The following is a 16,133-nucleotide window of genomic DNA, read 5'->3' on the forward strand; positions in this document are numbered from 1 at the left end:
TGCTGCCACTCACCAAGGCAACGAAGAAGAGAGGAAGTGTATGAGACAAGAAATAAAGTATAGCAGATCAAATAAAGTGCACTTCTATACAGTTTCAGGACATTATTGATCCAGGGCTGCATTTTGTCAGGATTAAATTCATCATGCATTAACTCCATTGCACCACTTTATATGGGTTTCTTCTGATACACTTATAAATGGCTCATAACTAAATTCTTTTATCAGATGTTCATAAGACCAAATAGTTTCCACTTGACATTTTTGACATTCATTGAAAGAAAATAAATAAAAAAACAAAACAAGTTCATCTGGAAATTCTGTCGAAGTGAAATAATAATAATAATATAATTCACTTGTAACATAAAAACTTAAAGGTCCAGTGTGTAAGATTTAGGTGAAAAGGATCTATTGGCAGAAACTGAATATAAAATAATCCTTGTGATGTTTTCACTAGTGTGTAATTGTACAAATTGTTATTTTCTTTACCCTAGAATGTTCCCTTTATATTTAAATACTTTATATTTATCGGGAGCGGGTCCTCTTTATGGAGGCCGCCATGTTTCGAACAGTCCAAACCAAGCGGCAACAACTCTGGCTGAGCTTGTTTGTTGTAAGGCTGGTTGCCCTGACGAAGAAGACAAAGACTTCTGCGCTCCAGTTTCTTTGTTGAGTAAAATATTGTATTTTATTTATGTGTCAGTAGTGATAAGCAGGTATCATTGTCTTTGTACCTGGCTTGTTAGCTTAGCTCCGCTAACCTCCAGGCAAGATACCAGCAGTAATGGCGATACTAACAGGAGCGACGGGAGTTATTAAACCGACATGAACCGGTCCACACGGCGGAGAGAGAAGCGTTAGAGTTTATGGTGATAAATCTTTTAAACTGAAGGCGTGTTTAGAGAATAGACTCCACCAAGTTAGATATTTAACGTTATGTAAAGTTGTTCAGCTCGCCAACCTATTTGGCTGTGAGTAACTTCAGTATTAATGTTTTATTAGATTATTGTTTCTGAAGTAACGTTAGTGCAGCTGCTGCAGTGTGAAACTGCTGGACTGTATTTATTACCACATTCATTAATATTACCACAAATCTAGATTATCATACTGCAGGAACAGATTAACTGTGATCAGCTGAAACATGAACTTGTCTGACTTTAATGACTCTGTCATTTGTGTGTCAAATAAGTAATGACTCAGACATCCTGCACCCATGGATGTCCAACATAGGAGACAGAACTGGACTCCAACATGACTGAACACTGAGTCATCATCACTTAAGCACTGACTCCAGGTACAGACCTGTTTTCATAACTTACTAACAATTAAAACAAAGTATTGCACATAATACAAGACGCATTGCAGAATATGCAATACTTTTAATGTGGAAGAACTCCATACTGCACATTCATTGTCTTGGTAGTACACTGTTTAATCCCAAACCATATTCAAATACATAGTTGAATATCCACAGAATATAACACTTATCTCTGCAATAATGCCATACTTTTATGTTTCCTGTCATTTTATTTGGGACGGACAAACCTGATGGACACAGCTGTGCTGACCGTGTTCCGTCTCTTATGGCAAAAAAGAAAAGAAAATATATATAAAGTTTATCAAATCAGAAAGTAAAAGATGAACATTGTTGTGATAACAGTATTACTTTTTTTTAATGACAGAAATTGACTCAATATTATTCATGACACTTTGCAATGACTGCCAACTGTAAGCAGCTAGAGGTTTAAGCTCAGTTTAGTTTAGTTGAGGGAGGAACACATGATGTGTTGTGCAGATGAAGCTTGTGCAGGTCGTCCTCATGTTGACCAGCCTGAAGCTGCCGATCTCCACCATGTTGCTGCTGCCACAGTGGATTCTGAGGACATCAGGTGCTGCGGTGCTTCATGAAATGACAGTCATAATAATACATTATTGTAAATTCACATTAGTCCCTGATTACAGGATCACTAATTTCAGCTAGTAAACATCTTTGATATTTCTAATTGAAATGTTTGACTTAACTGTTGGTAATTTAATACCTACAAGAAAGTCACATAATGATACTACCACACTAAGCTAAATATCAGCAGTTAATATTATTGATATGATAGAGATTTAGCTTTTTTAATGCTGTTGTATCACATCTCATAGAAAGTGTAAACTTTTCCCCAAACATTGTCCAGTTCCCACTAAAAATCCACACATTCAGGTTTCCCATACTTTTCCTTTTTAATATACTTATATATAAATACATACATTTGTATAAGTCATTCTTGATTTTGGCTTCAACCTGTGATATTCGGCACAAACGAGCAAGCTGGTGGAGGCACAGAAACAATACAGGTACAGGGGACAACCCATATGAGATATATATAAATTCAGAAGTACTATGGAGGCCCAACATAATAAAAACAAATGAGTAAACAACTCAACAGTTTGCAAGATATTAATATCACACCCATAATGCCCCTGCCACCCTCGGTTGGCAGCAGCTCCTGATGTAGCCACAAAATTAGGAGAAAAGGCATTACCCATTCTTGACACCAAAACATATTCAATCTGTACCTAAGACATCCATGAGTAACTTACAGTCCGGTGCAGTATTTAAACACGTGATAGTACACGTATTCAACATGAAAATAAGTCTTAAGTGAAGTGAAAACCCTTCAGGACATCGAGAAAAAGGCTGATGTTACTTTTTTGCTAGTACAGCTAACAGTCTTCAAATCATAATAAAACAGAGTTTACAAATTTGAGCTAGATTACAGAAGAATGTTTGAGTAATCTAGTAAATTACAATTATCAACAGAAAAGCAGCGGTGTTGTAATGCATAATCCCCCCCATGATTGCAACAACAGACACTGACATTTTTACTGTTCTGAAATGAAAACTTAACAAAGGATTGTACAACCAGTTTTGATAGGATACAGTCAAGGACCAACGCTCAACACAGGCCAAGCTCAACACATCACTGCACAGCCAAGCTTAATGGCACAATCCTCATGGGCAACGCTCACTAATTCATAAACATTTTCTTATTACTGGTTTCAGACAACTGACATGCTTGCCCCAGGCGAATACAGTTTGTTCCCAACACAACAAACAGAGAACTTCCCCAACAAGACAAGCTTTGGGTTAATTTGTTATTTCTTTACTTTTATTACAAAAGGAGCAGTTACTGGAGAGGGTGACATTTTAAAGTCCAGATAAAATAAGGCCTGAATCCTCTGAAACAATGCAGCAAACTGTCATGCTGACCTCCACAGGTTATTCAGTCACTTAAATAGGATTGTACTCAGTCCACATGATTACAGTTTAAAAGACGAACAGGCAATATCAAGCTCCTGTGTATATAGCTTCAGCAGATCAGTGACAAAAATGAGAATACACATTGAAAAAAAAAAAGAAAACAATATAAAAGTAGTGATTGTTGCTGGATTCATCTCAGAAGCTATAGAGGCGTTGAATGCAACATTAGACAGAAGAGTTTAAGGCAATACCGGTAAGCACCAAACCATCACATCTTGAGTGATATCTGGAGGAAGATATCCAGCAATTCATTGCTTCAGTACAGGATGGCAGGGGAGATTTTTTTACTTGTCCTGCATTTTTTCCAGAATTGGCACAATCATGTCAAATTTAGGCCTCTTAGCTGGGTCTTCATTCATGCATATCTTCATGAGCTTGCAAATGTGTGGTGAGATGCCAGGGGGGATAGTGGGCCTCAAACCCTCCAAGGAAACCTGAAGGCCCAAACAGACAGAAATTAGATACTGTTACATTTGTAGACAGATAGTAAATTAAACGTACTAATGATAGTTCTTAATTTTTCTCAGTCTTGCCTGCAAACTATTTCTACTGAGCTGGTTTATCTAATGAGCTACAGTTCAACCAACCTTCATGCCAATTTCCATGTTGGACAGGTCAGCATATGGAACCTCTCTGGTCACCAGCTCCCACAGCAGGATAGCAAAGCTCCACATGTCTGCTGACCGACGGTTGATATCTTCTGGTTTCTTCTGCAGGGCTGGGAACCACAAACGAAAAATGATCAAAGTTACATGGAGCGAACACACAACAGACTATCAACAGTCTGTCTACTTTCTACAAAAAGCCCTTGTATTGAGGCACAGTTGATTGTAAAGTCAACACCTTTAAGTGTGCACATTGGATGTGGAAAAATACAAACTGTTTTCATTGCAGTCTGATTATAATTTGGCCTGGATCTGGACAAATCTACAATGCGTTTTTTTCAAGGGAATAATTCATGGATCTTAATGAAGAAAAACTGACATAATTTAGGGGACTGATAAGAAAGTGCAATATGGTGTAGCTTGATTGAATTTAAAGGTCCAGTGTGTAAGATTTAGGTGAAAGCGATCTATTGGCAGAAATTTTATGTAGAATAATTCTCATGATGTTTTCACTAGTTCGTTTCATCTAAATTATATGAATTGTAGTTTTAAGGCCCTTTATATTCAAATACTTTATATTTACATGGAGGGGACCCTCTCTACGGAGGCCGCTGTGTATTTTACATTAGTCCAGACTGGACAAACTAAACACCTTTTGAGTTTTTATAACAACTGAAGGCTAATACGGGTTCTTTTTCATGTTTGGAAGGAGAGGTTGAGGTGAGGGGTGTTCAGCTGCAACATGCAACTTCACCACTAGATATCCCAAAATTCTACACACCGTACCTTTAAGGGGACTGTTGGGCACTTTGCTGAGTGCCATTCTAGTGACAACTGTTTTGAAGAGCTGTGCATTCAAGTTTCGATAATTTGCATTAAACAAAAATAAATTCAAATAAACCATGATGGATATGTAGCTATGATTCAAATCTACATTATACTGAGGATTAAAAATTACTGCATATATTATTTAACTGTAAAATGTAATAATTTACTTCAATTATTTAACAACATTATTGAACATTGTCTTTCCATCTGTTAAATTCCAAGTTGTAAAAGTTACAATGATGAGTTAAGATTCTTTTCCTTATCCAAATTTATATATTTGTACCTTATCAACAGCAACACTGTGCTCTCAGTTTCACGGTTCACCACCCACTATACCTACAAAATATGGAGGCTGTTTCTATGGCAACTGTAGGCATCATCTCTCTTATATCCAGCCAGAGACACCATGAGCCACGCACTCTTCTGTAAAATTAAAACCTCACTGCAACAAAAGCTCCCTGGTTATTTTCACATTTCATAACCAGTTTATGTTTCCATCTTGCTTGAGTTTCACTGTATCTCAAGGAAAAATCTGCTGCCTATTACATTTAGCTCAGAGACAGTTGAGAGAAGCCTGTATCCATCATTCACGCACAAGCTTGTGTGGCTTCTGCTGTCACTTTAGATCTGTGCTGTATGAGTGATGCCTACCCTCAGGGGCTACCCATGCAGGCGAGTACATCCTGCCAGGACACTGGAAGGAGAACTTGACATCTGCCATGCTTATCCTGGCTGTCATGTCTTCATCTATCTGTGAAAACAAGAAACACTGAGTGAGATGTCATTTTTAAGTGTAACAGACATCTTCTTGGGCAATACACTTTATTTTTATAGGTCTTTTATGCAAAACAACTGGATAAATTCTGTTGCTGAAAATCACAACTTTCTCTTACCATAACACTTTTGCTGTTGAGATAGTGGCGAGGGATCATGGGGTCAAGTGTATGTAAGAAGGCCATTCCGCAAGCAATGTCCAGAGCAAACTTCACCGCCTGCGTCTGGTCCACCACAAAGTCTGATGGCAGGAGTAGGAGCAAATAATAACATAATATCAGCCACTTGGAGCTTTCACCACATAACAGATTGACAGCCAAATGTCCTGCTGTTCAAAAAGTGATGGAAACATAATGACAAATACCTAAATGCAAAAAACTCACAAATCCCCGCAAACCACAGAAACCGGTGACAAGTACAGAGTTTGTGACCGGAGCAAAGTACTCACTGGTGCCTTCATGCAGCACGTTGTAGAGGGAGCCATAAGGCATCCAGTGTGTGATGATGATGGGGTGAGGGGCGGGAGGAGACTGACATGCTCCCAACATGGGTAGGACATTCGGGTGGGAAAATATCCTGGGATGGAGCCCAGAAGGACGGACACAGGAGAGAGACAGAGAGACAGACAGACAGACAGACAGACAAAAAGAGGCAAATCCACAGAGGATTTGACATAAACAGACGACTTGTGTGAGATGCAACACCCCCCCAAAATAAATAATACATACATTTTGGTTCAGCACAATGCAAACAGACAAATGAGTGAACACAACCAAAGCACAGCACATAAACGTTGTAATAAGACAGGATTAAATAATTACCTGAGTTTGGGATACTCCTCATTAAAGTCTCTGCTTTTCCTTGTGGTCCAGTCGCGGACTTTTAGCAGCTTAACAATAATTTCATTCCCTTGCCAGCGTCCCTGCCACAACTGCAGACAAGATACACAGACAAATTGGAGTAAATGACATGTACCTTTAAGTAATAATCAGCAGTTCTGCATGAATATTCAGTACAATAAAACACTGAAGACATGAATATATTACCTCTCCTGATTGGTTCTCATTTAGTTTAGCAATGAAATGAAGCTGTTTGTAGTCGACACCTGCATGTTTGTTCAAAGTGCCATTGCCTGAAAACACAAGATCGAGACAAATATCATAAGTTGGAGCTCAGATCCAGACTCCATTATGTATGTAGACCACCACGTTGACAGAAAAACTGAGACTCACGGGGTCGTGTTCTGGTGGTGCCCTTCCAGAATGTATCCTTGAAAGGAATTTTAGCCATGTTCTGTCCCATTTTCTCAGCCTTTTCTGTTTGATAGAGAAATTAGAAAAAATTCAACACAGAGCCATAAAACAGAATCATGAATGGCTGGTACTGAAACTCCTGGAATTAATTGCTGTTATGTGTAGTTGGAATACCTCTGAGGAGTTCACGTAGGTGAGGTTTGGCTTTGTCCATGGGTGTTTCCCCATATTTGTTACAGATGCTCACCTGTGCCCCGTTAGTCACCAGGTCCTGGGAAGGAATAAAGAGTGGTTTCAGTGACATTTGTTAATGGTTATCTTGATGGGAATTGACATGATGAATAAGAGAAGCCTCTTCTGACACACCACTAGGGGGTGCACTAACCTCAGCCACTTGGTCTTGGCCCCAGAAGCAGGCATAATGCAGTGGTGTGTTCCCATGCTCATTGGCTGCATTTGTGTCTGCTTTGCACTGGATCAGCTAAAAGAAAGAGAATCCAATGATTATTTACAAAACAAGGCCGGTCAGATCTTGTTTGGGCTGTATACAGAGATGAGAGTTAATGCTGCCAAGAAAAATCATGGAGGTATTTCTTGTCTGTGGACACATACCAGAGGTATTGAGACACGACTAATATTAAACTCAATTGCTGCCTGGCAGCTATTCTAAATCAGACACTGCAGCAGAATCCTCACATCGTGGCAACGGTGCTGTGTAAAGCACTCACATACAGATCGTCTTTATATTTCCTTCATCGACAAAAATGTATGCCTTTTAATAAACTCAATTCTTAACAGATCACTTTTTGTTTCTCCTTTTTACCAACTACAACTGCTTGAAACACCCTACTTCATAAAATTGACAACTACATTGTCACATGACAAACTGTATGTTGCATCTCCAAAATGAAACCAGTGGATAACAAACCATTAAACATGAGATGTCTCTTAAAAACGGGCAACGCATCTAAATAAATAACCAAATAAATAAAGATTTAACTTATTTTTAGGTAAATCATAAATCCATTGTTCTTCTCTAAACAAGTGCAGTAGATTTCAGAGAATTAGATCTAAAATGTAATGCAGTAGAGCAGTAGATTTTATATATCATACTTGCAGCCACTTTTCCTCGACAAGAACGAAACTAGTTAGCCCTACCTTTAATCAAAAATGCTGATGGTAGTACTGCAAGAACAGACAAGACCTTTGTTTGTGTAACTGCTGTTCAGATGACATCAGTTTAGGATTCATAATATCCTGTGTTTATCAGGCAAACTGAAAGAGACATATTCAAGTGAAATTTGAAAATCTGTAAGTGATTAGTGAAGGTTTTAAAACCCTCAATATAGGATATATTCAAACAAATATAACACTCACATTGTAATTCAGAAAATAAACCATAGATAGTGTTTAAGGCTACATCAGGTTGTGTAGCTTGTGTTGTGTCAATCATCAGAAAAAGGAAGAATAAAACAACTAGGAAGGAAGATTTGTTTTAATGGTGCCTCAGTGTTAACATAAGCCTCACCTTTCCCACAATGTCTCGATGCCCATGGCTGGCGGCAAGATGAAGAGGTGTGTCATCTCCACGGTTCATGACGTTAATGCGAGCTCCTCTCATGATAAGCATGTCCACCACACTGGAGCGTCCTTCTCTACAGGCCCAGTGGAGAGGGCTGAAGCCGTGGTCATCTCTACGAGAGAGGAGCATTCATGTTGAGCACAGGCTAAACAAAAACCTTAAGCACAGCAAGGAACTATAATAACTTCCGAACAAACAGACAGAAAAAGTTACAAAGTACGACTAAAGGGAGTGAAATGTACACCAGAAACTTCAACCTCTCAGTTATCCACATGAAGTTTACTCATGTATACCACCACTCCTGTCTCCTGCAGTTCTCTGCAGTAAGGGGGGGGGGTTACTTTTCATTTCTGCCCAGAAGACATGCAGTTCAGTCTGAAAATGGTCTTCCAGATTTTTCACAGTTCCCCTTAACATTTTTAAAAGTGGAAACAGAAAGCTGTATTAATTTTACATCCTGGCCTGCTTTGTAGATCATCGGTTGCTTAGGACAGCCAGTGGATGAGTGTTACCACAAGGTTTAAAGAGACAGAGAATTTATCAGCTCTGGAGATGTCATCAGTTGACGATTGCATTAGGCCTTACAAGTGCAGAAAAGTCAATCTACTAGTGAACGACATCCTGAGTATTTTACAAGTGTAATTGTGTCGTAACTGTATGAATCCGCTCAATTAGCTCTTTGGTTTGGGCCCAAATTCAGAGTATACAGCCTGTAAGCTTTAAAGAATACCCCAATTGATAAAAACTTTAAAATACTTGAAGTTGCAAGAATATTTGGTGCAACTATCTAAAATGTATCCAGTACAATCTAACAGAGCAGACACAAAGTAACTCTTACCCCTTAGTTTTATTTTAATTTCCTTTTTGGCATTTAGAGTTATGCTGCTGTTAAAGTCTGCCATGTTGAACAGAGAGGGGTTTTCAGTATTTTGTCCAATGATATATAATTTAACAGAACTTTTAACTATAACCACAAAAATGATCATTTAGTTGACTCAAACAGAACATTATAACCTTTATGAAGGTGCAGTTTACAAGTACTGTTACATTAGACTCCATTAGTTTTAGCTAGTTGCACCAAATAAACTTGCAACTGAGTTCATTTATCTGAACATAAAACACTAAGTTGTTTCTTCACTGAGCTATGGGCGTGAGTTAAGAAGAATTTTATTTGTACTTCTGTAATTTTCTCCCTCTAAAAAGGAAGTTGGTGCAAGAAACAGCTAACAGGCCACTGGCACTCATCACTCATCTTTGTCTCAGTGACACTAGCAATGAAACATGTAGGACAGTGGCCTTCATTGCATGGCAGAGTGACAAATGGTGCAACTCTTCAGGGAAAACAAGATAAAGACAGAGCGATAAAGATGCAGCAAGAGCTGAGTGTCAGTGTCAATCAGGAAAAAACAGTAGGGCGAGCATTAGCTACTGTCCTTATAAAGGCCAGTGAGACCTCCTTCAGCAGTGCTGCGCACGCACACACTCTGGCTGCTGCTGTGTGTGATTGTGTGTGATTTCTCTGCCCTCTCTCCATGGCTGCGGTCACCTTTTCCTCTAATACAAAGTTTTCTTTCTCTGTAGAGTCTCTGCTCCCCCTGTCTTCATATTTAACCCTATCCTCTCCTTCCCTCTTTGTATCAATAAAACAGCTGGACTGTACTGGTGATATACCAGTATCTATTCTCCATTACCTATTCTACGGGTCCTTCATTCTTTCTGCAAAGACAGTGCACAACCCTTTTGTCAATAAAGTTTGGTACTTTTCTGAAAATATGAGTGGGCAGACAGCATAATAATGCAATCTGTGAACTGAGGGAGTATTATGAATCTGCAGGAATTTGAACCCTCTGCCCCCCCACCACCAATTCACTGGCTTGTATTCACACATCCTGCAGAGCTCGACTCTAAACAGCATCAAGAGCCCCACAGAGACCCTCAGTCCCACAACACACAGTTATTTGTGCATCTAAGTGACCTACTGCAGTCACACCACATCTGCTCCCAGAGCAATTTCCTCCCAGACCAAAAGGACAAATCCTAAAAACTAATTAGCTAACGCTTATGAGACAAAAACTCCCCACAGGCTCGCTCCTATGAATTTATGGGTTTTCTGTGTCCGGTGTTCCATTGCCCTGTGAGAACTGCATGGACAGTGTGGGAACACACAGAGCTAATTTACAAGCTACCAAGTTCTGTCTGCCAATGATGACAAAACACTTTATGACAGACGACAGATGCAGTGGGATTTCTCCCAGTGCCCATGATGGCCAGTCCAACAATGGCAGAGTGAGAGATAAAGAGGGGGAGGGAGAGAGCAAACACTACATTTGAGAACTTTTATATTATTACAGTGTAAATTATTTTTCCGGTTCATTATGAAACTGTGGCAGGATAAATTACACTAAAGCAGTCTAGTGTTCGGAAAAATAAAACGAGCCTAATTCAATAACATTTTCCTCACTGGTTTTGGAGAAGAGCTTCACTGTCACAGCACAAAAACTGATTACAGTATTCCTCAGAGTATTCCAATTTATCCAATACTCAGTTACTCACAGCAAACATGATATCTTATCTGGTATTTTCACATCATCTGATGAATTTCATCGTCTAATTGATTGATGATTATTTGCTAAAGCAGGCAGCACCAGTCCACCAAACTGTTTGCTTTTGTGGTGAGGCTCAGCCCTCTGGTTTCTAAGTGCATTTCTATTCAGGGACACTTTTTAGGGGTTGATGGTCCCTTTAAGCTGGCTTCATCCACACAACCCAAAGGCACTTGAGTGCCAGGGTTTTCTCTGTGCACCCCCTCCACTCTGGCTGTGGTAATTTATTTCAGGCATTTCCACCTGCCAACAGAGCTCAGTTTAGCAGACGGAAAAGCCAGAGGAAGCGCCCCTGTCTGCACCCTGTATGTGTCTGGCCTAACATCCCCACCAGGTCATATAACAGACCCAAGCTGAGGGAAAATTCATTCACATAAACGTCTGAGAAATAAAAAAGAACCTCAACAGAAATACAATAAACCAGTTCTCTCAAACTTTGTATTGAGAAGTCACTTGTGATGTCATTGAAATAGTTGATGGAACAATGTTTTTCCTTCTGTAAGATTTTTTCTCTCTCGTCAAGTCGATGGAGCTGTTCTACAATCATGGATCAATACTGTAAATGAGAAGATCGGACGGAAGCTGACAAATTGCTACCAATATCTATGTTGACCACTACCAGTCCAGTACTGTAGAAGACCATAGACAATACATACACTACGCTTGAGTAGACTGTAATTGAATGTTGTTAAATGCAGAGTGGTTTTGGATGATATGAAATTGATGTTTTCATTATAGATTAGTCTGCTGATCATTTTTCTAATTGTTTAGGTATATAACATCAGAAAACTGAAAAAAGCCCATCAATGCCATTGTTTTGGTTGTTTTGCAGACCCAACAGTTCAAAACCCCAAAATGTTGTCTTTGTTATAATGTAAGAACAAAGATAAAATATTGTTGCAGCTCTAGAGTGATTGTAAGTATTTTGGAAGAGTGTGTTGAGTATTTTTTAAAGTACATTTTTCAATCAAAACGTGTACTTAACCTGATTATTTGTCTTGTGAACATAGCTACAGTCAGTGGCAGAAAGGGAAGTATAGCTGGCTTAAATTATTGCTCACACATGTGTAGGGATTTTAACATACATACAGCCAAAGAAAACAAAAAGAGCAGAGAGCTAGGTCCTCCGTATGAGACCAAAGAATGTGGCACTGAGGAGAGGAGATTGGGCAAAAGGCCTCATAATCAAGTTGCAATAAACTCGGTTTTCTTAACAGAAAGGGCCATGACAAACAATTATTTTAATCATCAATTAATATACCAACTATTACCACAATTAATACTTTGTAATGGCCAGTGGGGTTTCTTTTTTATTCCCAATGTTTTATTGAACATTTTCCATGACAAGCTCAAGGAAATGGTTTTGGACAATTTTCTGATCATTGTAAAAACTTAAATGTATGAATAAATGTATTATAGAGTCTATACATCTGAGAGGCTGAAGCTCAGACAGTATTTCCATTTGAGCTTGAGACATTAATATTCAGAGAAGACCGGATAACCGGACGATGACTGCACTGTAAATATTTGGCAGGATTTTAAACTTTGCAATTAACTCTTTGAAAACATTGAGGAAGTGTTGAAAAGGAAATGAGCGGAGATATCGAATACCTTTGGGAGATAAATACCAGAAAGACATCAGTGGAGGAGGGGATGTGATGTGATGTGCTATGGCTTACTGTGCATTCCTCTTTAGAGAAAAAATCCCCCCCCCCCCTCTCACATACACTGCAATATTCTCCTCCCCCTGTTTTGGTAGGTGGTAAATGGTTCCCTTAAGGCATGTGTGTTACTCCTTGTAAGGAGTAGCAGCATTCCACTACCACTGGGAGTTACATCAGTGCAAACACACTGTCACCCAGCAGCAGTACAGAAAATATTCAAGAGGGTCGGATATACTAGGATAAAGTGGGTTTCCTAGAATGTATAAAGGGGATCTGCAGGGAAATTAAAAGTCTGGAATAATTCTGTTCCACCCACTGGCTGAGATATATCAACCAGAAAAGGGAACTTGACATGTAATTAGCTAATGGGCAAGTCACATGTCGGGATGCATGCTCCCACACTAGCTTAATGTAATTAAGAAGTCTCACAACACTGAGAAAAAAGAAACAAATACAAAGAAAAGCAGAGCAAACAAGAAGTCAATACATATTTTAAATATATCTGCACAAATTGTTAGGATTCAAAATGGAAATAAAATCTGACTTTGGCATCTTGCATGAGCTGGTTACTACTTGCAAACTGCATATTATAATTGTTTCACAGCGAAAACCACAACATTGAAGTCAAGATAAGAATCAAAAATGCCTAAAACAACAAAGCTGAAAAGAAGAATTTGATTCACTACTCCCATCGTTGTTTGCTCTAAAAACAAATACCAATTGTCTAAATCTAGAAGAGTCCAACAGACAAGCTTTCTGGGTGGTCATCAGAACCTGTCTGGTGACAGCCTATATGCTAAGTTTTTTTTCTTTCAGAGTCAACTGAGGATACAAAAGAATCTCAGGACTGACTGGTTATCTGAAACTATCAGACAAATACTTTGCGAGGTAAACATGTCAAATCTTACAGAAGCCTGTCATATTCTCAGCAACTTTTCTTACACAAATCCTCACAGATGTCAGGCTCTGTGGAGCCTGAATTTGCAACAACACCAAGCGTGACTAACTCTACCATCTCTGCATGTTTCCTGTTAACATCACGCTTTTGAATTATTCTGGTCGCGGGATCTCTGCCTGCACAATGCAACATTTAAAGGAAGCAAAGGAAATGCAGTGTAGCTGATGAAGTTGAAGGTCTGATTCACGTCATCCAGCATCACAGAGTCATGTTGTGGCAAGTCAGGAGCAGTAGTAGTACAAAATCGTCTACATGACTTAATCTGTATAGAAATTTTGTCAAAGAGGATAATAAATATGTGCTATTTTGGCATGGCAAATTTTTCATTACATATTTTTATGAGATTACCATCTGGATACAATTGATTTGGAAAATTATGGATACTATTTACATCCCACTGTCAAGAGAATAGATAAATTAATAAACCTCGACTCACCCTTGGTTGAGGTCATTCTCTGTATTGTCCAACCATAAACGAACTGCGACTGCATTGCCTTCCCGGCACTGCGTGAAGATGTCATCCATTTTGACTGGGGTGTGCTTCCTTATACTAAGATGCACCCTTAGGAGTAGATGAAGTAGTGAACAATTGGCCCAAAGGGTTGAGGAGAGTCCTGGCCAGCATCAGTCCCTCATCTGGGACAGTGAGGGACCCAGTCAAATGCTCAACTGCTCTTCAACAACCCTGACAAAAAGAGGACAAAAAAACAGGAAAGCTGCTGTTAAAACACTTTTCTGTAGCCAGGTACACTTTTTTTCACAACATTAAAAGAGGTAACTGGTTTTAACACTGTAGCTGATCCTCTCACAGTCGATCCTCTTGTACAAACTAAAAGAAGAAAACCATGTATTGAGTAATCTTCTCCACAGTAATACTGGGTGGGTATGCAGATTACAGCATTGTGACTCACAACACTTGGCCATGACTGTCACCCAGTACACCAGAGTTTTACCAGTGTATTTTTCTCTGGTGTCATGTTCATTTGTAAGATTCCTTATTATCAACAACTGTTTTATCATTAGAATGTGTATCTGTAAGTTTTCTTAAGCAATCCATACATTATGTCAGAAATAAGTAAAAATATAAATCATCCTCTTCAGCCTTAGCTCTCCACTGCCTTCTATGCCTTCGGTTTTTGAACTATTGGACAGACAAAATAAACTAGTTGAAGATATCACCCTGAGCTTTAGGACATTTTAAAAGAATATTCTGCCCATTTTTGGCCTTTATTGAAAAGAGATTTAGTGATGGTTTACATTCTGATTTGACCTTAATAAACACAGTAGATATGAGGAGAATGCAGGGTGAAAAACAAACATTCATCCTTAACGTTTCACACAGCGTGAACTGTAATAAATGTATTAGTTGGCTACATGAAAATCACAAGTGCAAGACATAACGGAAGTAAACAGAATGAGACAGAGGGATTAACAACTAAGGCACGAGAAAGAAACACAATTTTGGTTTAATTACAACACCCATGAGTGAGGGGACACAGTGCAGAGACAGGAAGCATGTTTAAAATGTGCACAGCAGCTATTGAGCAAACTACAACCGCAGGTCAGGTCAACACATCATAAATCCACAGCTCACACAGAATGGGTCCATGTTTGGTTGATTTCCATTCATTCCTCAAGCAGTCAACATAAACACTGCAACAAGCTGGACTCGCACAGATGAGCTCATCGGTCACAGTTACCAGCAGCAGCCCGGCTAGCTGCACTGCTATCCGGGGCTAACAGAGGATCAGCTCCTTTAGGTCCGCTGCTGATCTCTCCAGCTCCAGAGGCATATCACACACGTGACTAAACTGGAGTCTGTATAATATATATAACTGTAATGTATCCACAGATACACCAGCTTCCTCTGGTTGACTACAGGAGCCACAGGCAGGTTTTTTTGCTAACAAGCTAACAACCTAAACTGACGCCGCCAACAGTGTCTCTGTTTCATTTGACGCATACTGACTGAGAATGGCTCTTCCGGCGCTGGCTGCGAAGTGTAAGCAGGGGAAAGGGTGAGATACATAGAATAGACATTAAACCTACCGGATGTGTTGGTCTGGTTCAGTGTAACGAGCTCAGAGCACAAGTTATTAGCAGCGTTACGTTATCTCCACAAGTGACTGTGGGCGACGTCCACACCCTCACTGCCAACCTACGTGCGTCCCCGCTCCCTGCAGGCCGCCCGAAGAACTGCAGGAGGTTCCAAATATTCACGGCCCCAGGTCATGTTTTTAAAAAAGCTAATTCTTTCATAATTCACAATTATGGAAGCAAACATAAAGATCCTGTGAGTCAATATAATGAGAAACCTTCCCAAAATATCACTTACTATATCATTACTATGACTTAGTATCCCATTATTATGACTTACTATCTGATTATTATGACTTACTATCCCATTTTTATCACTTTCTTAGTGTCTCATTATTATGACTTAGTGTCTCATAATTCTCTTCTCTGACTAGACGGGTGTATAAAATGATCAAAGTAAAATAAAAACAACAGTGTCTGACACACAGTGTCAGTAAACAGCAAGAGTACCTGGCTGCAGAC

General features: G+C 39.3%; 1 protein-coding gene across 1 annotated transcript; it reads right to left on the reverse strand.

Moving 5' to 3' along the window:
- Positions 1-2,201: 2,201 nt before the first annotated feature.
- Positions 2,202-15,762, reverse strand: LOC109630358 (integrin-linked protein kinase). Its single transcript, XM_020088522.2, has 13 exons — positions 15,624-15,762; positions 14,011-14,259; positions 8,296-8,461; positions 7,153-7,248; positions 6,942-7,038; positions 6,747-6,830; positions 6,561-6,646; positions 6,336-6,445; positions 5,963-6,090; positions 5,634-5,755; positions 5,392-5,491; positions 3,895-4,025; positions 2,202-3,741 (listed from the first exon to the last, which is right to left on the reverse strand). Exons 2-13 carry the CDS (start codon positions 14,097-14,099, stop codon positions 3,592-3,594), a joined length of 1,359 nt encoding a protein of 452 aa, XP_019944081.1. The 5' UTR covers positions 14,100-14,259; positions 15,624-15,762; the 3' UTR covers positions 2,202-3,591.
- Positions 15,763-16,133: the final 371 nt, after the last annotated feature.

Source organism: Paralichthys olivaceus, chromosome 11, assembly GCF_024713975.1.
Source record: "Paralichthys olivaceus isolate ysfri-2021 chromosome 11, ASM2471397v2, whole genome shotgun sequence".
Classification (NCBI taxonomy): domain Eukaryota; kingdom Metazoa; phylum Chordata; class Actinopteri; order Pleuronectiformes; family Paralichthyidae; genus Paralichthys; species Paralichthys olivaceus.

Coding starts and splice junctions, on each gene's coding strand:
- LOC109630358 (XM_020088522.2), bottom strand. CDS start 14,099: ATGGATGACATCTTCACGCAGTGCCGGGAAGGCAATGCAGTCGCAGTT. Junction 5,492..5,633: donor TCAACAGCAAAAGTGTTATG/GTAAGAGAAAGT, acceptor TTGTTTTCACAG/ATAGATGAAGACATGACAGC. Junction 3,742..3,894: donor ACATGGAAATTGGCATGAAG/GTTGGTTGAACT, acceptor TTGGGCCTTCAG/GTTTCCTTGGAGGGTTTGAG.